General features: G+C 47.4%; 1 protein-coding gene across 16 annotated transcripts in view; it reads right to left on the bottom strand.

The window, feature by feature from the left end:
* Positions 1–550: 550 nt before the first annotated feature.
* Positions 551–22,146, bottom strand: part of GPATCH2L (G-patch domain containing 2 like) — a 57,694-nt gene continuing 36,098 nt past the window's right edge. For 6 of the 16 annotated variants that reach the window (XM_050955711.1, XM_050955710.1, XM_050955713.1 and 3 more), the window contains exons 11-12: positions 18,792–19,100; positions 551–7,670 (exon numbers count right to left, since the gene is read on the bottom strand). In XM_050955711.1, the coding sequence (XP_050811668.1) occupies positions 18,840–19,100 (261 nt within the window). In that variant the 3' untranslated portion in view covers positions 551–7,670; positions 18,792–18,839. Of the gene's footprint in view, positions 7,671–18,791; positions 19,101–22,146 lie in introns of those variants that run through there. The other 10 variants (XM_050955726.1, XM_050955720.1, XM_050955725.1 and 7 more) reach the window with 7 other exon arrangements.

Genomic DNA, 22,146 nt, shown 5'->3' with positions numbered 1-22,146 from the left:
TCTGAACCTTGGGCTCCCTACAGAAACTGCTGAAAACCAGACTAATCAGTGCTCACAGTGAAATAAACATGTCTACTAAACACTGACCTGACATTACCAGCTCATTTCAAAGATGGCTCCTGTTGACTTGGGCCAGATTTAACATGGTGATTCAGGTGAACAGCTACTTGAGAGCCACTTGTATTTAATGTTTCAAATTACAAATTGGGTGCATAACAAGAATAGGGAAATGAAATCATGGCAAGCCAGCAAACAGCAAGACCACTGCAAAACAAGGAGCAATGGTATGAGCCTGGTAAAGTGGGGTTGGCCCGGCAAACCTCTTTTCCTGGAGTCAAGAAGCTGTGACTTGAATGGACAAAGAGTAATCTCCCCTGCAGACTTCTCAGTTGAGTTGTACATTATTATTACTTGGATCTATATAGGAGAAAGCGAACAGGCAAAGAAATACGTATTCATTGAGGCATGATTGCATGAGTTCATTTAGACGTCAGTGAACCTCCTCATTCCATTGCAGGTCTGCTTACTTTACATCACATAAAACTCTTGATTTTGAATATTGCTTTTATTTCCAGTTTCTACAATCTGAACAAAGATTCTCTGAGAGCTTGGCTCAGAGAGTACACAGCATATTTTTAGACTAAGGGACACAGACATGAGTTTTCCTTGTTTACACCATTACCAAACAAACAAAAAGTCCTAACAGTCTGGAGTTCAAGCCCCGTTAATAGGGAAACTCCATGACCACACAAAACACTTGTGATATGTACAAAGTGCTCCATACAGGTTTCTGCGGGAAAGCCATCCCAGAACTCTCTTTGGATAGGCTGCCCATGACAGATGAATGATCAGGTTTCTTCTAGCTTTTCCTGCTCTTGGCTTAGTCTCTGGTGCAGCCAAAGGTGAGAGAGTGGGAATTCTTAGACTTCAGCTCTGCCCAGGGGCCAGCTCAGTGCACGTGGCCTCAGCTCAGGGTATTAATAGCAGAACTTCCAGTACCAAGGACTAGACTACATCATTCCGGACAACAAAGACAGCTGCTAGCACTAGATGTCAGTGCCATTTCCAGGACCTGTGATTAAGCTGGCATAGGGAACTGCCCCATCGGTGCAGGAATTTTACATTTATTTTGAAGCATGCCAGGAGATGCAGTTTGGTACATTTTAAAGCTGGTTATTGCCCTCTCATTATTAGAGACCATCATACCAGTGTGAACAACACTCTCTCCAGCCACATCATCTCCTGTCAGAAGCTGGATGCAGCAGAGCTCTTCCACAGGAAGACACCTGCCACCTGCCCCTTTCATTTCCATATCAAACCAGGGGTCACCAGTGGAGCACTTCTGCAGGGAGACATCTTTCCTTATGTCACACCAGGGGAAGTGGAATCAATTCCTGATTATAGGCAATAAAATGCAAGGAAGTTATAAGTACTTTATTTCATCAGATGTCCTGCCAAGGCGATAGCAAGCCCACCAATTCCCTACTTGCTTTAGTCTAGGGGAGAATCCACACAGAATACACAACTGAACTAAAGAGCTGAGATAGAGCTCCTGAAGTTGACTCAATACTGATAGATTCTGCATAGAACCAGGAGGAATTCCTGCTTCACTTTTGCGTAGCAGGAAAAGGGGGGCATCCTAACTGTTAAGGAATCTTGAACCAGGAGATAGTTGGGTGCCTCAAAATTGCACATCAGCAACACATTGCCACATTGTGTTCAGTCCTGTGAGGTTACATACAAATGCGGTAAGAGATGTATGTTTATTTGCATAAACAAAATTCTTGCCTTTCTCCTTGTCTCACCAATTGCTGATTCCATGCTTGCAGCCCTTTGGCACAATTATCATCTTCTGGGTTTTTTGCCCAGATTATACTGCCGGGAACTGTAATGCTACACACCTTTCATTGCATCTCTCTTCTCACACATCAGAGTGGAAAGATAGCAAGACAAAAGACAACCTGCTTCATACATTTCAGAGCCAAAAAATTATTTGACCATCTAATCTGACCTCCACTATCAAGCAGACCATAGAATGTCACCCATTTACCCCTGTGTTGAATCCAGTAACACAGGTTTGACTAAAGCATACCTTCCAGAAAGACATCCAGTCTAGATATGAAGACATCAAGAAATTGAGAATCCACTACTTCCTGGGTAGGTTGTTCCATTGGTTAATCACCATGACAGTTAAATATTTGTGCCTAGTTTATAATTAGAATTTGTCTGACTTGAGCTTCCAGCCATTGGTTCTTGTAATGCTTTTCTCTGCTAGATTAGAGAGAGAGACTATTAGTACCCAGCCTTTTCTCCCCATGAAAGAACTTCTACACCATAATGAAGTCACCTCTCAACCTCAGTGCTAAGCTGAACAGATTGAGCTCTAAGTCACTCACTAGAAGGCATTTTTTTGCGGGGGGGGGGGGGGGGGTTACATAGATGTTCTATGACACAAAGGCAACACACCTCCCACACCAAACAGTTAAGCTGGGGCAAAAAAGGAGACAAAATTAAAGATACAAGAACAGAAACACTGGGGGCAGGTGGTGTTCACGCTGTGCATTTGACAGTCCCCCTGTAACATGCTTTGTCTATACCTCAGTAATGAATGCCAGGTCCTTTCCAGCTCATGTAATTCCTTTATGATTTTGAAACACCTACCTTTTTTTTTTCCCTCCTTCTTTTAAATACAATAGAACCTCAGAGTTACGAACACCTCGGGAATGGAGGTTGTTATAACTCTGAAATGGTCATAACTCAACAAAATGTTATGGTTGTTCTTTCAAAAGTTTACAGCTAAACATTGACTTAATACAGCTTTGAAACTTTACTATGCAGAAGAAAAATGCTGGTTTCTCTTTATTTTTTAGTAGTTTACGTTTAACACAACACAGTACTGTATTTGTGGTTTTGGTTTTTTGGTCTCTGCTGCTGCCTGATTGTATACTTTTGGTTCCAAATGAGGTGTGTGGTTGACCAGTCAGTCATAACTCTGGTGTTTGTAACTCTCAAGTTATACTGTACCTACTTCTTTTGGGGGGGGGGGTGGAGTGCAGAGGGAACGACACCAAGGGACAAAGGATGAAACTAGTGGCAACCAACCAAATTCTAGCTGCCCCTGTGGCAATTTCCTTTTTCATCTCATATCCACTGTGTACATGGGTCAGTGATGTCCATGATCCCCTGTGACTGGGAGCACAGCAGACAACTGCCTCAGTGTCATCTTTGTTCAAGGCACTGGTAATATGCATCTCTGCACATACTACAATCATTGAATTGTAATAGTCAATCATTCAGTGACACCAACCACAATGCCTCTTTCATTTCTTTTCCTCATGTCTGTCTTCATACCTTCTTCACCCTTTATTAAATTGTAGACACTCCAAGGCAGCAGCTGTTCTTTTAGTCTGCATTTGGTATAGCATCTAGCAAAACTGAGCCTTGATCCTTCCTGAGGCCTTCAGAAACTACAGTAAAATACATATAATAAAACAGAATTACTGAATTAGCATATGAAGGGATGTGATGGGGTGTACAAATCCTGCACTGGAAAAGAATGGCTTAAAGAGCTACTTTGGGCGTTGGCAGCCCCACTTGCAATGCATGCAGGCACTGGAGGAGGAGTTTAAAGGGGGAGCAGAGCAACTCAATTGTAGTCAGTCAGTGGAGGCAAGCAGGCCAACACTCTTAGCTCCTCTGAGGGATTACTATGGAAGGGCCAGCTGCCTGGGGCTCCTGACTATTAAGAACCTACCTGATCTGCTGAGGGAAAAGAGACTTTGGATAGCTGCAAGATCTGGGATTTATCTTTTGATTTATTTTGCTTACATGTCTTTGCTTTGCCCTTCTGTGAGAGGAGACTGGTGGGAAGCAATGAAGGGGAGCAGCGGCACACCCATTAGGGTGCAGGACCTTGCTGCCTACCACATGGCCCTGGATTAGGACCTGGTGGAGAGGGAAGGCCTGGGTTCCCCTACCAATCCCCAGATAGGGCTGAAGGCAAAAAGTCTACACTAGGTACAAAGAAATATGGACTAGCAAGACTCTATAACCCAGAGGGTCATGACTCTGGGACCTTGGCCCAGTGTGGCCTGGAACCTCTTTGCCTGACACTAAAGGTATCCTTTGTTGGACTCTGTGTACCCTGAAAGGGGTGGACACAATTCATGACTTGGCCAGAGGGCTGTCATTGAAAGGGCAGACTACTGCTGTGCAGGAACAACTTAACAGGGGGCACTAGGAAAGAAGACAGCCTGCTTTGTTCTAACCAGCCCCCTAGGAGGCTCATGAAGTGAGTGATCACCTTCACAAGGGAACACAGTGCGACAGAGCTGGACTTCACTTTATATAGCGTCACAAAAAAATCTTACCTGTTCTCACGGAACTGACAATAATTCTGAGCACACCATTAGATGTGCTCAAATTAGATGAAAGGCCAAGAGAGCAATGACTAAGCCATTTGGGGCAGGAACAGTCTTTGTTCTGTGTTTGAATAGGGCCCAGCACAATGGGGTCTTGATCTATGACTAGGGCACTTAAGGGCTACTATAATAAAAATAATTAATAATAAATTACAACATGGTGGGATAGGGCAAGAAGTTCAGTAGAGAGCCACATGGCTTGAGTGCAAGGTCCAGTCTTATTTAACTTCTTCATTAATGCTCTAGAAATAGGAGACAGCACATTACATTAAATCTAACTGGGAAATTGTGAATAGCAGCAAGACCAAGAATTATAAACAAGAAGAGGTTGAAAATACAGGGCTAAAAATAAATTCAGCCTGAAAAATACAGTTACATCTAGGGAAAATCTAAAGACACAACTTATCTATAGCACTTTACATACATAGATCTCAAAGTACCAGGCAAAGGTGAGTCAGCATTGCTATTTCCAGTTCACCACACAACCACCTCCACAGCTCATTCAGTCCTTTTGTCTCCCAATGCTACCAACACAAGTATTAATCAGTTCCAATGGCAACAGTATTTTTTGTTTTCATATTCAATATTACTCTTTAAATGGTAAGCTAGCCTAGGCAGTGGCTGTCTGTATTTCCTGTCTTAGACAGAACCAAGCACATTGTTGGCGATTAATAATTGTGTGGTATACATTTGTCCACTAAGAACATAACACTGTGAGCAATTGTCTTAAAATCTACTGGAGATCTGCAAGCTGGCAATCTTTTTTAGTCACTACTGGATGAATTCAAAATCAGTGACTTAAAAGAGATAAAGGTTTCATATGCTCCACTGCTAAGCCTTTGAGCTAGGTGGTACATTTATCAATAAGTACCTGAACTAAAACTTTTCTGAGCATCTTTCGTAATGTTGTCATGAAGATACAGCTGTCTAGGAAGGTCAATGTGTTGCACTTGCAGACCTTTCACTAGCCATCTCGGTACTGTTAGCATGTTGGACTAAGGTTAAAGGCAGGAAATGTAACTACATAGGTCCTGCAAGGGTTCCAAGTTAGCCTCTTTATTATCTTTTCTGTCTATATGACACTACAATGCTTTCAGTTCTGTCCTACAGAAAGTATCACCTACATTCCCCTTTGACCTGTACTAACTATGGTTACTTTAGCTTTTTCACATTCTTCTGGCTGTCCTTAACTTAGCTTTTGGTTTCCATGCAATATCTGATTCCCTTTTCCTGTATTTCACTCTCCCTTTTTAAGTTTCTGTTCCATCTTCCTGAAAAACATCTGTAATTCTGCTCTGTGCATCACAGCTGACAGTACACTGCATTACAACTGGCAGGCCAGGACCACTGCGGAGCTGGGCTTGTGGTCCATAGATTCTCCAGGAAGCAACCAAAATTCTCTTCTCCTCACAGTTACTAAACATTCAGAATATCTCTCTCCTCCAAAAAGGTTTTCACAGTGATAAATGGCACAGTAGTTGAGCTGCTCAGATACGATGGTGATAGGAGGCATCAAATACCTATATCAACAAGACACTGGTTGCAAGATGACACTTCTTCCACAGAAGACTTCAAGTGGTCTTGCCCCTTTTTAAATAAGAGGCTTCCTTGTTTTCTCACAATTACCAGGTTGTGAGATGAGCCAGTGCCGGTTTTGTAGTGTCTACTGTTCCAGGACCTTTAGCTTTGAAGATGTTTTAGCCATATGCTCCTCCCAGCTGTGGAATTCTCTTCCACCTCACATCCATCATTCCACCCTTGTCATTATGATTAAATGAAGCTTTATTTCCAAAGGGACAAAAAAAAAAAAAGTGTTCAAAGAGAAAGGAAAGAGATCTGAAGTGGGGGACTGAAGCTTAAAGCCACATAGTGAGGTTGGTGTGATACCATGGAACAGGTCCAAGAGGATCCTCAGACAGATTTCATTATAATGCCTTGTCTCCTTCACATTCTACCTTAGTTCAGTAAAACTCCGTTTCTACAGCTCAAATTGCTCTTTCAGCCTTCTGAACACGTGTGCCCAGACTGAGCTTTTGGACCTCCCACATCTTTCCAGATGCCTCCAGTCTCCTAACTCTTTCTAAGGCTGTGTCTACACTACGGACCTTACAGCGGCACAGCTGTACCACTGTGGCTGCACCACTGTAAGGCCTCAAATGTAGCTGCTCTATGCCGACGTGAGAGACCTCTCCCACTGGCTCGATTAAACCACCTCCAATGAGTGGAGGTAACTATGTTGGCGGGAGAGCATTTCCCGCTGACATAGCACTGTGCACACCAGTGCTTTTGTCGGTGCAATTTGTGTAGGTCAGGGGTGTCTCTCTGACCCACAAAAGTTTTGCCGACAAAGGGTTTGTCTACACTAAACACTTAAGTGTAACACTGGGACTTGGCTCTGGGCTTTCGATTCCCCCTGAGCCATGACGATGTTTCTGCTCCCTTCTACAGACTATGATCTTTCAAGTTCCTGCTTCACTAAGGCCTGGTCTACAAATGAAAGGTTTATCAGTATAACCACATCAATTAGTGGTGTGGATTTTTACTAAAATAGTTATACTGGTACAATCCCCAGTGTGGCTGCAGTTGGTATAAAGGTGATTTATACCAGTAGTTATTCCCCTTCCTGTACAGAGGTAACTATACCGGTAAAAGCATCTTTATACCAGTAAAACTACATCCACAATGGGAGTTGTACCACTTTAACAATCCCAACAGAGTTAAAGTGGCGTAGCTAAGGCCACATCTACACTATAGTGCCATAGCTGTCAGCATACGCCCATATGTAGATTCAACCTTCAGTGATGGAAGGAGTTTTTCTGTTGCTGTAGGAACATCACCTCCCCATAACAACAGTAGCTAGGTCGATGGAAGCATTGTTTTGTTGACCTAGCTGTGTCCACACCAGGGGATAGGTCAGCAGAGCTATGGCGCTCAGGGATGTGGATTTTTCACATCCTTAAGTATCACAGCTATGGCAATTTAAATTGTGTGTGTTGACCAGGCCTTAGCCTCATCGTGGGACTCAGCACCAGCTCCCTGAGGTGGGTGTCAGCTCCTGCTGCGCTGGAAGCAGGATCATTGCATTGCATAAAGTTTCCTTGTTTTATTATTTTACTGACACTTACTTCTAAAAAAACCTTTGTCCCCTTACTCACCTTGCTGCCACAAGTAGCATTCCTCAGAGGGGGGCACGGAACCTGGACATACAATAAACTACATGACTGAGGGGAAGGGGAGGAAAGAGAACACCTGCCATAGAGAAAGAGAAACAAAACAAATCAACTGGATCACAGCAATACTAAGAATCTTTATTTATAACCTGAAGCAAGCTACTGATCTCTGAAAGGGATTTTACAAAAAACCAAATCACATAACACTCCAATTTCTGGAGTCACAGCGCAAGATGTAACATGTGTCCTAAACTAAGCTTGTGGAATCCCTACAAATCAGCAACCCTGCCCAAAGCCTGGCTGGCCCATAATTGAATTCCAGACTGCAGGTGGGGAAGGGAAAGCAGTAGCAGAAACTCATATGGTTGAGACCTCCAGCCCTTTTGGAAACATCCCATGGCAAGAGATGCTATCTACAAAGGAGGTGTCTGCTATAGTTATTATTTCAATAGTGGCATAAGTATGCTCAATCCTTTGGAGACAAAAGAAAATGTGTCCGTACCCTGATCTGAAGAGTTCACAATCTAAGAGCTTGATCCCACAGTCCTTGCTTGGAGCAGCAGCTCTATTTACATCAACAGGAAAATCTGAGAATAAATTGTTTCCACCATGCCCTCTGAGATCATGGAGTTGCAGCCTGGACCCCTCAATTGTGAGACTAGGCTGCTGATTCTATATAACAAATATATAACACTATATAATGGTGAATGGTGCTGGCATCCAGGAGGGAGAGGAATGATGTAGGGTGATACAAGTGAATATAACCAGGAGTAATGAGATGAATTTAAGACAGGGAAAAATTAAGATTACTGTTAGGAAAACTCTCAGTGAGAAGCATTAGGAGGATCAACAGACTTGCAACCAAAGGAAGCAGTGAAGGACCTTTCTCTAGGGATATTGAAAACTAAAACTAAACTGGACAAAGCACTAGCAAATTCTTTTGTAGGGAACAATCCTGCATTAGCAATGAAAGACTGCCTGTTTTCATACATGAACATAGATGTTGCAAACACATTTTGGGGATTGTGACCACTTTCCTAAGGTTAAAAGGAAGGTCATAAAATGTTTTCTGTTGTAACATGAGGTCAAAGTACAGAAAACGTTGAAAAGCCCTGTTTTAATAGAACTTTTCCATCTCTGATATTTATGATTCTGTATAATTACATATATTGATAGAATTATAAAATTAACATGGCACACAATAAGTGGATTAAAAACTGGCTAATTTACAGGTCTCAAATTGTAACTGTAAACAGAGAATCATCATCAAGTTGATGTGTTTCCAACAGGGTCCCACTGGGATCGGTTCTTGGCCCTATGCTATTTAACATTTTTATTGATTTGGAAGAAAACAAAATCACTGATAAAGTTTTTAGGTGACACAAATTGGGTGGGGGCAGGATAAATAATGAAGACAGAGCAATCTGGATCACTTGATAAGCTGGGCGCAAACAAACAATGTGTGTTTTAATATGGTTAAATGGAAATGGATAGATCTAGGAACAAAACAAAGGCCATACTTCCAAAATATGGGATTTTCTCCTGGGAAGGAGTGACTGTGAAAAAGATCTGGGGGTCATGGTGGATAATTAGCTGAACGTGAGCTCCCAATGTGATGAGGTGACTAAAAGAGCTAATATGATCCTGGGATGCATAAGCAGGAAACTCTCAAGTAGCAGAGAGGTCACTTTACCTCTGTATTTGGCACTGCTGCAACTGCTGCTGAAATACTGTGTCCAGTTCTGGTGTCCACAATTCAAGAAAGATAAGACGGTTACTCACCTTTGTAACTATGTTCTTCGAGATGTGTTGCTCATATCCATTCCAGTTAGGTGTGCACGCGCTGCGTGCACGTTCGTCGGAGACTTTTTACCCTAGCAACACTCGGTGAGCCGGCAGGCCATCCCCTGGAGTGGTGCCGGTATGGCGCCTGATATACACCCCTGCTGGCCTGCCCGCTCCTCAGTTCCTTCTTGCCGGCTACTCCAACAGTGGGGAAGGAGGGCGGGTGTGGAATGGATATGAGCAACACATCTCGAAGAACAACAGTTACAAAGGTGAGTAACCGTCCTTTCTTCTTCGAGTGCTTGCTCATATCCATTCCAATTAGGTGATTCCCAAGCCTTACCTAGGCGGTGGGGTTGGAGCGAGACGTTGCGGAATGTAAAACCGCTGCGCTGAAGGCGGCATCGTCTCTAGCCTGCTGGACCAGTGCATAGTGTGATGCAAAGGTGTGTACGGAAGATCAGGTGGCCGCGCGGCAGATTTCCTGTATGGGGACATGGGCCAAAAACGCCGCAGATGAAGCTTGAGCCCGGGTAGAATGGGCGGTAAGAGGACCCGTCGGAACATGGGCCAAGTCGTAACATGCCCGAATGCAGGATGTCACCCAGGATGTGATACGCTGGGAGGAGACTGCCATGCCCTTCATGCATTCCGCCACTGCCACAAACAATTGAGGTGAACGGCGGAAGGGTTTGGTCCTCTCAATGTAGAAAGCGAGAGCCCTTCGGACATCTAAAGAATGGAGCTGTTGCTCCCATCTGGAGGAATGTGGCTTTGGGCAAAAGACTGGCAGGAAGATGTCCTGGTTAACATGAAAGGCGGAGACGACCTTAGGGAGGAACACCGGGTGTGGTCACAGCTGTACCTTGTCCTTATGGAATACAGTATATGGAGGGTCCACAGACAGTGCCCGAAGCTCCGAGACTCGTCTAGCCGAGGTGATAGCGACTAGGAAGGCCACTTTCCAGGACAGGTACAGCAGCGAGCATGTGGCTAAAGGTTCGAAGGGGGGCGCCATGAGCCTGGTTAAGACAAGGTTCAGGTCCCAAGTAGGGGTAGGCCGTTTGACCTGAGGGTATAGTCGCTCCAAGCCCTTGATGAATCTTGACACAATAGGGTGGGAAAAAACTGACTTGCCAGCCTCGCCTGGATGGAAGGTGGATATAGCCGCGAGATATACCCGTAGAGAGGAGATCGCCAATCCCTGCTGCTTGAGAGACCACACATAGTCCAGAATAGTAGGGACTACTACGGAATGTGGAGAATGGCCGTGCTGGTTGCACCAGTGGCAGAAGCGCTTCCATTTCGCGAGGTAGGTTGAACGCGTGGAAGGCTTCCTGCTGCCCAGCAACACTTGTTGTACTGCTGCGGAACAGCGCAACTCCGACTGGCTTAACCAGCCAGGAGCCATGCAGTCAGATGGAGGGACTGTAGGTCCGGATGACGCATCCTGCCGAAGTCTTGCGTGATCAGATCCGGCCAAAGAGGCAGGGGAATTGGGTCTGCCAGGGACAGGTCAAGCAGCATGGTGTACCAGGGCTGCCGCGGCCAAGCCGGAGCGATCAGGATGAGGCGGGCTCTGTCTCTCCGGATCTTGATTAGGACTTGGTGGACGAGAGGAAAGGGTGGAAAGGCGTAACAAAGACGTCCCGTCCACGGGATCAGGAACGCGTCCGACAGGGAGCCCGGGGAATGACCCTGTAGAGAGCAGAACACCTGGCATTTCCTGTTCGATCTGGAGGCAAACAGGTCTATTCGGGGAAACCTCCACCTCCGGAAAATCGAATAAAGGACGTCCGGGCGGATGGACCACTCGTGAGATAGAAAGGATCTGCTCAGGTGATCCACGAGGGTGTTCCGTACTCCTGGGAGAAAGGAGGCCACTAGATGTATAGAGTAGGCTATACAAAAGTCCCACAGGCATATTGCTTCCTGACACAGCGGGGAGGACCGAGTCCCACCCTGCTTGTTGATGTAATACATGGCCGTTGTGTTGTCTGTGAACACCGCAACACAACGGCCGTGTAAATGGCGTTGAAACGTTTGGCATGCCAATCGGACTGCCCGCAGCTCGTGCACATTGATGTGGAGCATTAGCTCCCTTGGCGACCAGAGACCCTGTGTGCGCAGGGTCCCCAGGTGGGCACCCCAGCCCAGCGATGACGCGTCCGTTGTCAGGGACACGGAGGGCTGGGGGGTGTGAAACGGTAGGCCCGCACACACTTGGGAGGACGTCGTCCACCAGCCGAGGGAGCCTAGAACATTCGGTGGAATCGTTATGATTGTGTCTATGGTGTCCCTGCCTGACCAATAGACCGACGCGAGCCAGGTCTGCAGCGGGCGCATGTGCAGTCTTGCATGCCTCGTGACGAAGGTGCATGCCGCCATGTGCCCCAGGAGAGCGAGGCAAGTTCGAGCAGAAGTGGTCGGAAAGGCTTGTAGACCTTTGACCAGGGAAACTATGACTTGGAACCGGTGCAGGGGTAAACTGGCTGTCGCAAGGTTGGAGTCCAGCATTGCCCCGATTAACTCTGTCCTCTGTGTAGGCACCAGAGTGGACTTGTCTGGGTTGATGGTCAAGCCTAGACTCACAAACAGCTCCCTGATGATGGCGACGTGGCCGATCACCTGCGCCTCCGAAGTGCCTCGGATAAGCCAGTCGTCGAGGTAAGGGAAGACGTGAAAACGATGACAGCACAGGGAAGCAGCGACGACCGCCATACATTTGGTGAATACCCGAGGGGCTGAGAGGAGACCAAAGGGGAGGACAGTAAATTGGTAGTGATCCTAATTTACCACAAAGCGCAGATACCTCCTGTGCGGAGGAAAAATTGCAATGTGGAAGTATGCGTCCTTCATGTCGAGAGCGGCGTACCAATCTCCGGGATCCAGGGAAGGAATGATGGTTCCTAAGGATACCATGCGGAACTTGAACTTTTTGATGAATTTGTTCAGTCCTCGCAGGTCCAGGATGGATCGGAGGCCCCCTTTTGACTTGGGGATTAAGAAATACTGGGAATAAAACCCCTTGCCCCTTAATTCCTCCGGCACCTCCTCTATAGCTCCAATGAATAGGAGCTTGCGATCCTCCTGGATGATAAGTTGCTCGTGAGATAGGTCCCTGAAGAGGGACAAGGAGGGAGGATGGGAGGGGGTGGAGAAATAAACTGAAGACGGTATCCAAACTCCACCGTGCGCAGGACCCAACGATCCGAGGTCAGTTGGGACCACACCGGCAGGAAGGGGTGGAGGCGGTTGAGAAAATGAAGAGGATCCAGGGAGGGGATTGGTATACTGCTCTCGGGCGCACCCTCAAAAGTTTGCTTTGGGTCCCTGCGGTGGTTTGGCGGACCCAGAATTGTTACCCCCTTGAGGACCCGACTGACGTCTGCGGTTCGGGCGGCCTCGTCTCCGGGGAAAATCCTGTCTGTGTCGAGGTGGGGGTTAAGGGCGCTGAGGTTGTGGGCGGAATGGCTGTCTCTGAGTCTGGGGTGTGTGCATTCCCAATGAACGCATGATAACCCGGTTATCCTTCAGACTCTGTAGCCTGGGATCTGTTTTCTCAGAGAAAAGACCCTGCCCGTCGAATGGCAGGTCTTGGATCGTATACTGCAACTCGGGCGGTAGTCCGGAAGCCTGAAGCCATGATATTCGACGCATGGCTACACCAGATGCCAGCGTTCTGGCTGCCGAATCTGTGGCATCTAAGGACGCTTGCAGTGTGGTCCTGGCGACCCTCTTCCCCTCTTCCAGGAGAGCTGAAAATTCCTGGCGTGAGTCCTGGGGAACTAATTCAGTGAACTTGCTGACAGCCTCCCAGGTGTTGTAGCTGTATCGGCTCAAGAGGGCCTGCTGGTTCGCCACACGGAGCTGAAGGCCTCCCGCAGAGTAAATCTTGCGGCCCAGCAAGTCCATGCGCCTGGCTTCTCTGGATTTTGGCGCAGGAGCTTGCTGGCCATGGCGCTCCCGCTCATTGACTGATTGTACCACCAACAAGCAGGGGGCGGGGTGTACGTAGAGGTACTCATACCCCTTGGATGGCATCATATATTTTCTTTCCACTCCGCGGGCTGTGGGTGGGATGGAGGCCGGAGACTGCCATATGGTGTCCGCCTTTGCTTGGATGGATTTGATGAAGGGGAGGGCCACCCTGGTCGGTGCTTCTGCAGAAAGTATGCTGACACTGGGTCCTCCACTTCAGGAACTTCCTCTACAGGAAGGTTTATATTTTGGGCAACACGCCGCAGAAGGCCCTGATGTGCCCGGAGATCAATCGGCGGGGGCCTCGATGATGATGTGCCCGCTACCGCCTCCTCCGGGGAAGAGGAAGAAGATAACCCAGGGAGGAGTGGTTCTTGTACGGAAGCTTCATCCTGAGGGACCTCCGTCTCTGGGACATCCTGCTGTGCCAGGGGATGCGCAGGGTCTTCCTCCGTACCCAAGGGGGGAGGTCGGCTGACTGTGGCCTCTGGTGCATGGTGCTCCGAATGGCTGGAGCATGCTGGGCCCAATGGCTAGCCCTGGGCTTGGTGGTAGGCCCAAGGCGTCCAAAAGGACCATTGCGGTGGTCCATGGTCCAGGTGGGCCTGTGCATCAGAACCCCCGTAGGAGGCGCTGTCCGCGTGTGGAGAGGCGGACGAGTGACGTGAAGGCCACAGAGGAGCTGACGATGACTGTGCCAGGCCTCTGCGCCCATAGATTTCGCCTCTGCGCGGTGCCGGTGAGTGGTACCGGGAGTCGTGGCGGTATCTTGATTGGGACCGGGACCTGCTACCAGTTCGGTGCCGGGAGATCGACCGGTGCCGTGTGCTGTCGTGCCGGGAACGGCTGCGGTAGGAGTGTCGGTGCCGCGATCTGGACCGGTGCCGGGAGTAGTACGACGGTGACCGGGATCTCGAGCGGTGCCGCGAGTACGACCGGTGCCGCGGGGAACGGTACCGGGACTGCGAGCGGCGCCGGGATCTTGAGCGACGACGCTGAGAGTAGTCTCTCGATCTGGAGCAGGACCGACGGCGCTCGGTAGGGCCCGGTGAACGCGGCCGCACCATGGTGGGCTTGCCCATTGACTGAATAACCCGCACCGGTGGTGCCGGGGGTTGGGGTAGTTCGGGCTCTGTGAGAGCGATGAGGTCGGGTGCCACAGAGAAGGTCTCCAGTGTGGAGGGCGCGACGAGCTCAACCGCAGGTCGTGCTGGGGAGCTGAGAGGCATCGGACTCAATGGCTCCTGAGGAGCTGGAACCGACGTTGCGGCGGTACTCGGTGCCGCGGCAGATGACGGTGCCAGGTGGTCCGGTTTGGAAGTACGCTCCGACTGCGGTGCAGTTGTAGGTGCCGCAGGAGCCTTGTGCTTCTTGCTCCTCGGGGAAAGGGAGCGGTGCCGGCTGGGGTGTTGGGCCGGTGAAGGGTGGGGAAGCGAAGCCCCTGTCGGTGCCGGGCGGTCCGGAGTGGAGGAAACGCTTGGTCCCGGTGCCGGAGTCGGTGCCGACAATGGGGGAGTCAGCGCTGCCTCCATCAAGAGCTGCTTTAAGCAACTGTCCCGCTCTTTCTTTGTCCGGGGCTTAAACGCCTTGCAGATCCGGCACTTGTCCGCAAGGTGGGACTCGCCTAGGCACCTCAGACAGGAGTCGTGCGGATCTCCTGTGGGCATCGGCCGATGACAGGCAGCACAAGGTTTGAAACCCGGTGAACTGGGCATGGGCCCCGGTACCGGGGGGGAGGAAAAGGGGCAAACTCCCGATCCTCTATAACTATATACAGAACTACAAATTACTAATTTTAACACTAACTATAACTACAATAAAAGAACTATATACACGATACTACACAGGAGTGCAACGCTAGGGAGCTGGAGAACGGCTAGCCATGCTCCACAGTTCCAATGACTGACATGGGCAGCAAGAAGGAACTGAGGAGCGGGCAGGCCAGCAGGGGTATATATCAGGTGCCATACCGGCACCACTCCAGGGGGCGACCTGCTGGCCCACCGAGTGTTGCTAGGGTAAAAAGTCTCCGACGAACGTGCACGCGGCGCGCGCACACCTAATTGGAATGGATATGAGCAAGCACTCGAAGAAGAAATTGATAAATCGGAGAGGGCTCAGGGAAGAGCCATGAGAAGGACTGAAGCATTAGAAAACATGCCTGATGCTGAAATTCTCCAGGAGCTCAATCTAGTTAGCTTAATGAACAGAAAGTTAAAGGGCGATTTGATTACAGTCCAAGTATCGACATGGGGAACAAATATTTAATGGGCTCCTTCAATCTTGCAGAGAAAGGTATAAACACGATCCAATGGCTGGACCTGAAGCTAGACAAATTCAGACTAGAAATAACAAATTTTTTAACAGTCAGTAATTAACCACTGGAACAACTTTCAGAGTGTGTTTTGTTAGGGTAGGTGGCCTGTCTAAATTCTTCTAATGGTATTCATCATTGAAGTATGTGAGCTTCTTCCAAGAGAGAAACAAGAACCACAATAGGACACCGGTCTAATTCTCTTTCATGAGGAAGCCAGGGACATGGTTTAGGCTTGTGCTTTAAAATGATGACTACAACTGTTCATGGAAAGAAAGATTTATGGAATTGAAACAAGGGACTATGGGACAACTGCACAACTAACCTGCAGTTAGCTGCAACCCACTATTGGATTATCAACAAATGAAGGGAATAGGAGTGACATTATCTACTCTCAGATCCCCAATACTCACAGCTCCTCACTCTAATACATGTCCCGTGCCTGTGCTCGCCCTTGCATTAAACAGTGTCTAACATTTCCATTCATCTCTCCATTGAAACAACATCTTCTATAACCAAGAAGCAAATTAGCAGCTGGATGGAGTTTATCTCCTGCTTTGCCCACAAGAAGTGAAATAATAAAAAAGCAAAGTTATTTCCCAATTATGTTTGCTCAGTGTCTCATCTTCTCTGTACGGGTTTTAGATCACAGGCTCTTCATGACAGAGTCTGTCTTTGTTACTTGTTAAGCACTACAGACTTGGTTTTGTACAAAGCACAAAAATAAGAATGTAAAGACACTAACTTCATCTGAACATTTCTTTCCCCACAAATCCCTTGTAATTGCTCACAGATAATCCAAACTAGCCTTTAAACTCTGTGCCCCTGTACAAGGGTAACAAGGCTCTCCCTCTAAGGAATTTCAATATGTGTAAGAAAGATGCATGAGATTTTTCAGAGGGATTTATGTGGGCAGAGCTGAGATTTTCCTTGGGACACAAAACATAAATCCAATTTGGGTCTCTCCCCAAGAGTAAATAGGTATTAGTGGATAAGACATAGACACTGTGTCTAATGTAACTATTCATCATTCATGATTTAGATTGTTCAAGAGTGTTGTTTGATTTTGTAACTTTTTTTGTGTTATGTTATGGGTCTTCATGGCTGGCCATTTAATTTTAAAATTTTAACACAAAGAACATTTAAAAACAATTAAAACATTTTCTGATATGCTCATAATCAAATCTACCCCTCACTCATTTGAATTATAGGTCATAGAGAGCAAAGCAAGGGAAACATGCAAATCCATCATCTACATCTAGGGATGCAAGTTCCACCCCTATGTTGAAAATTTATTTTTGTTCTTAATGGATGGTCCCGTCTGGAGCTCCACCCACTCAGCCAACCAGTAGGTTTTGTAATGACAAGGACCACCTGTTTGAAAACACTCAAGAGCTCACAAGGCAGGTAGGGTTGTCAAGCAAGCATGGCATGGTTCCTTTTGTATACACTATACAGCCACATCTTCTATATATGTAACCCAGAGTGATGCTGTAGAGAGGTCTTTCAAGAGATAGGGAAACAAGCACAGTACAACCAGGGATACAGGAAAAGAGAAAGCAGGAGAGACCCCCTCTCATCAATACTGCAAACTGAAGAGCAATCAGAGATAAAGGGAAAGGGTTGTGGGGAGAAATGAACCCTCCCCGATATACTGCAGAGCAAATGCCATCAGGGATGCAAGGAAAGGTGGAGAATGCAAACCCTTCCTATATATACCATAGAGCAGAGTACAACTGGAAATCCAGGGACACCCTCCCATATATACTACAGAGCAGAGTACAATCAGTGATAGAGGGAGACCCCTTCCATGTATACTCGGAGATAAGAGAGGAACCTCACTTATATATACTTCAGAACACTAACCTTTGAGGAAGACAGGGAGAATGTGAGACGGGGAAGTGGTTCAGTCTTTAGAGAGTGCTTTGAACTCAGATAATACCCTATGTAACTTTTAGTACACAGTCAGACATGGACTTCAACTTCAAGTGTCCTCAGGATTGCTTACAGTAGCTTCTGAAGCTGGATGCCCATGGATAGTATTCCAATATTTCCTCTCTGTAATCTCCTCAATGAAGACTTCTCAGAGGATATTTTAGGGCAGGGGTCGGCAACCTTTCAGAAGTGGTGTGCCGAGTCTTCATTTATTCACTCTAATGTAAGGTTTCACATGCCAGTAATACATTGTAACGTTTTTAAAAGGGCTCTTTCTATAAGTCTATAATTTAGTTATATATTACTGTTGTATGTAAATAAGGTTTTTAAAATGTTTAAGAAGTTTCATTTAAAATTAAATTAAACTGCAGAGCCCCCCGGGCCAGTGGCCAGGACCTGGGCAGTGGGAGTGCCATTGAAAATCAGCTCACGTGCCGCCTTCAGCACACGTGCCATAGGTTGTCTACCCCTGTTTTAGGGCAACTTGATCCAAGCTTCCTCTCATAACTCCAGTCTGCACATTTTTGTCTAATTAGTTCTGCCAACCCCTTGTCCAGCAGGACAAATGGAGAGGATGAGGAATAAGGAAAGAATACTGCAATTCACAGGGCAAGACTAAAGAGACTTCAAACCAGGAAAGACAAAAAGCGCTGAAGGACCATGCTGATAGTGAGCCATTGGCAATTCCTGACAGGACAAGCACCACATTTGTTTAATTAGAAACAACATCTTGGCTGCCAAGTCCCTTAGTGAGAGACCTATAGGCGTTTTGCTAATACAGAATTCAAGTCCCACATTTCAAACCTTGTTTGCACTCGCTGTTCCCCTCCTCCTCCCCTGACCAGGGATCCTAAGATGGCCTTTGTTTCTGTCCTTATGCTTGCCAAAGACAGATTCTTGCCTCTGCAGAGCCACAGTAGGACTTTCTCCTGTTATATTCATCTCTTTGCAACAAACAATATGCCCAAGTGGTGACCAGCTTCATAACAAAGATCAACACCTGCAAACCCACAAGGCTCTGTACACATCCCAGCAGATAACAACAGGTGCTGGGACAGGAGATGAGTGCATAGTAAGTACTCACAGCAATAGCAGGAATGCTTTAAAAAAGCTGCAGCCCCAACATCCCCAGTTACTTTTTACACAGATTCACAAACATGATCTGGGGATGTGTGAGGCACACACCTCAGTCTGGAGGATGGTGAGCATCACGCACCAACACTGATGAGATGGTTATTGCCAAATGAGACGTTCAGTGCTGATATACTTCGAAGTCCAACATTTCATAAATGCAAACAGCTCCGAGTAGAGACACCTCCATCTAGCTGTATCCAGAGCCCTTCTCTTGTGGTGTTTTAAAGAAGTTAGCTGACGAAGCAGCAGTGGATTTCTCTGCTGCCCGGGTTCTGCCCGTCCAGTCAGAGCTCTGGGACCTCTGGGACTGTGTCGCTGGCAGGGATGAGTCTGCTGCATCCATGTGGACAGGTAAAGCTGCTGGAACACAAAACAGTAGGAGGAAAAGGAGAATGTGGAGACAGAGGAGCAGAGGACAGGAGAAAAGAAAGTTAAAACTGGTAACCTCATAAGCAACCTAAGCACTAATAATAGATTTCTGTATGTTATTCTAGCGGCTACCAGAAGATCTAGAGAAGTGAATCTCCCTTTTCCATACTAGAACCTCTCTCCCATTTAGCAATGTGTGTAGGGAAACGAGGTCACAATCCCAATACCTGTTTGTGACCCCCAAGTTGAGAAATCCTGACCCAGAGCATCTCTTCTGCAGGTCGTTTTTTAAAATTCAAGTTTGAATAGCTTGGATGAAAGAGGATAATTTAATTAGCACCAGAGAGAGTGAAAATAAGCTTTATGCGCTACAGAATAATGTATCCTGGGCAAGCAGAATTGTTTTAGCATGAGGGACAGGGTGGAGTGATCATGTGAGCTCTGTAAGGATAGACCCACAAAGGAAAGGCAGTGATGTTCTGGTGTCCAAATAGAGAATGGTACAGATAAAGCAAGTGCACTGTGAACTGCTGCATGAACTCAGTAGGGTAGACAGTGCATCACAAACAGCTACAAAGATGGGGCAAGACAGCCCAGAGTAGAACTCATTTGCAATCTCCTAAACCAAACACTTCTTCAAGTTGGACCAGCCTGGAACAGGTCAAAGTCTCCATACCTAAGCTCAATGGTCACCTAATGTCTGGACTGGATTGCAGCCAGCAGTTTAGAGGTAAAATGCTCCATATCCTGTTCCCAATCTCCATCTTTTGAGTCAACCAGTCCCCATTAACAGAACCTGACAGGATGAATAATTGTTTAGAGGAATAAACTAAATGATACATTATTTCATTTGTTAGTCTCTAAGAGAAGTTACAGTTTCGGTCTGCTTCTGTCTTTTGTACAGCACCAAGTACACAGCCAATACTTAAACATTCTCACAACAGAAGAGAATTGTTCACATCTCTTTTGCATTCAGCCAAGCTACAGAAGACCATCTGGGACGTCCAATCTGATACACTCCATTACAAACATCTCCTGACTCCTATGGCTACCTGTTCTAGCCAGAATTTGTGTTTAAAACATGACAGAATTCCCATCTGCTACTCCGCTTTCTAGCTGGAAAGCCCTGGCTTTAAGTCTCAGCCTTTCTAAGCAAAAAGGACTGCCCAGCACATTTCTGAAGACAAGAGTCACTTTCTGAGGCACTGAAGTCTCCTTCTGAATTCCTTCCTGTTGTAAGTTCTCAAGAGTTCTGGGGAAAATGCCCAAATCTCTCTTCTCCAGTGACATCTATTTTAGCAGTAGTCGCTAATCCAGTTTGCCTCAGGCAGCAGCGCTGTTACTGGAAATTTTCTGCTCCGACAATGTGATATAGATTTGGATGCTCCCCTTAGCTTATTGGGTACATCCAGGCATGCCTTTGAATATAGGTCTCTCTGATAGAAAAGACGGTTACTCACCTTTGTAACTGTTGTTCTTCCAGATGTGTTGCTCATATCCATTCCAGTTAGGTGTGTGCGCCGCGCGTGCACATTCGTCGGAAAACTTTTACCCTAGCAACTCAGTGGGCCGGCAGGTCGCCCCCTAGAGTGGCGCCGTCATGGTGCTCGATATATACCCCTGCTGGCCCACCCGCTCCTCAGTTCCTTCTTGCCGGCTACTCCGACAGTGGGGAAGGAGGGTGGGTGTGGAATGGATATGAGCAACACATCTCAAAGAACAACAGTTACAAAGGTGAGTAACCGTCTTTTCTTCTTCGAGTGATTGCTCATATCCATTCCAGTTAGGTGAATCCCAAGCCTTACGTAGGCGGTGGGGTCAGAGTGAAATGTGGCAGAATGAAAACTGCTGAGCCAGAGGCTACAGCATCTCTTGAATGTTGAACCAGGGCATACTGCGAAGCAAAGGTATGGACCGAGGACCAATGGAGCTGCGCGACAGATCTCGTGGGTAGGAACACGAGCCAGCAAGGCGGCAGATGAAGCCTGAGCCCTGGTAGAATGCACGGATGTGGCTTGGGGAAATATGAGCCAAATCATAACAAGTGCGGATGTACGCCATCACCCAAGATGAGATCCTCTGAGAGGAAAACAAGCAAGCCTTCCCTTTGGTCTGCTACCGTGACAGAGCTGGGGCACCTTACAAAATGGTTCTGTCAGCGCAATATAAATGCGAGCACTCTACAGATGTCCAGGGAGTGCAATTGTTGCGCCCATTGCGTTGAGCTGTGGGTAACATGAAAGGCCGAAACCACCTTAGGGAGGAAAGCCGGGTGTGGTCATAACTGCACCTTGTCTTTGTGAAACCTAGTGTACGGCGGAACCACCGTAAGAGCTCTGAGCTCGGAGACTCGTCTGGCCGATGTAACAGCTACGAGGAAAGTTGTCGTCCAAGACAGGTATAGCAGAGGGCCGGTTGCGAATGGCTCGAATGGGGGAGACATAAGTCTGGTTAAAACTAGGTTGAGGTCCCAGGTTGGGGCTGGGCGGCGCACCCAAGGGTGCAAGCGCTCCAAGCCCTTGAGGGACCTCGAACCCATAGAGTGTGAGAACACGGAACGTCCACCTTAGCCTGGCTGGAAGGTAGAGATGGCTGCCAAGTGTACCCTCAGCGATGATACCGCCAGGTCCTGCCGCTGAAGGCCAGAGGCAGGCCAAATAGAGGGGATCGAGACCTCAGTAGGAGCAAGATCGAGCGTATTGCACCTGTAGAAGAAACGCGTCCACTCGGCCAGGTACGTTGACCAGGTGGAAGGCTTCCTGCCACCCCGGCTCAGTTACGCAGCAGCCACACCGTGAGGCGAAGAGGCTGCAGGTCCGGGTGACGAAGCCTGTTGTGGCCCTGAGTGATGAGGTCTGGGTGGAGTGGCACGGTAATTGGGTTGGTTATTGACAGGCCGAGCAACATGGTATATCAGTGCTGCCTGGACCACTCTGGAGTGATCATGATGATGCGCGCTCTGCCCCTGCGGAGTTTGAGTAGGACCTAATGAACCAGTGGGAACAGTGGGAAGGCATAAAGGAGTTGGCCTTTCCAC

The sequence above is a fragment of the Gopherus flavomarginatus genome, chromosome 5, assembly GCF_025201925.1.
Source record: "Gopherus flavomarginatus isolate rGopFla2 chromosome 5, rGopFla2.mat.asm, whole genome shotgun sequence".
Taxonomy (NCBI): domain Eukaryota; kingdom Metazoa; phylum Chordata; order Testudines; family Testudinidae; genus Gopherus; species Gopherus flavomarginatus.
The sequence above is the reverse complement of the archived record's forward strand: the minus strand, read 5'-3'. Positions and strand labels throughout refer to the sequence as shown.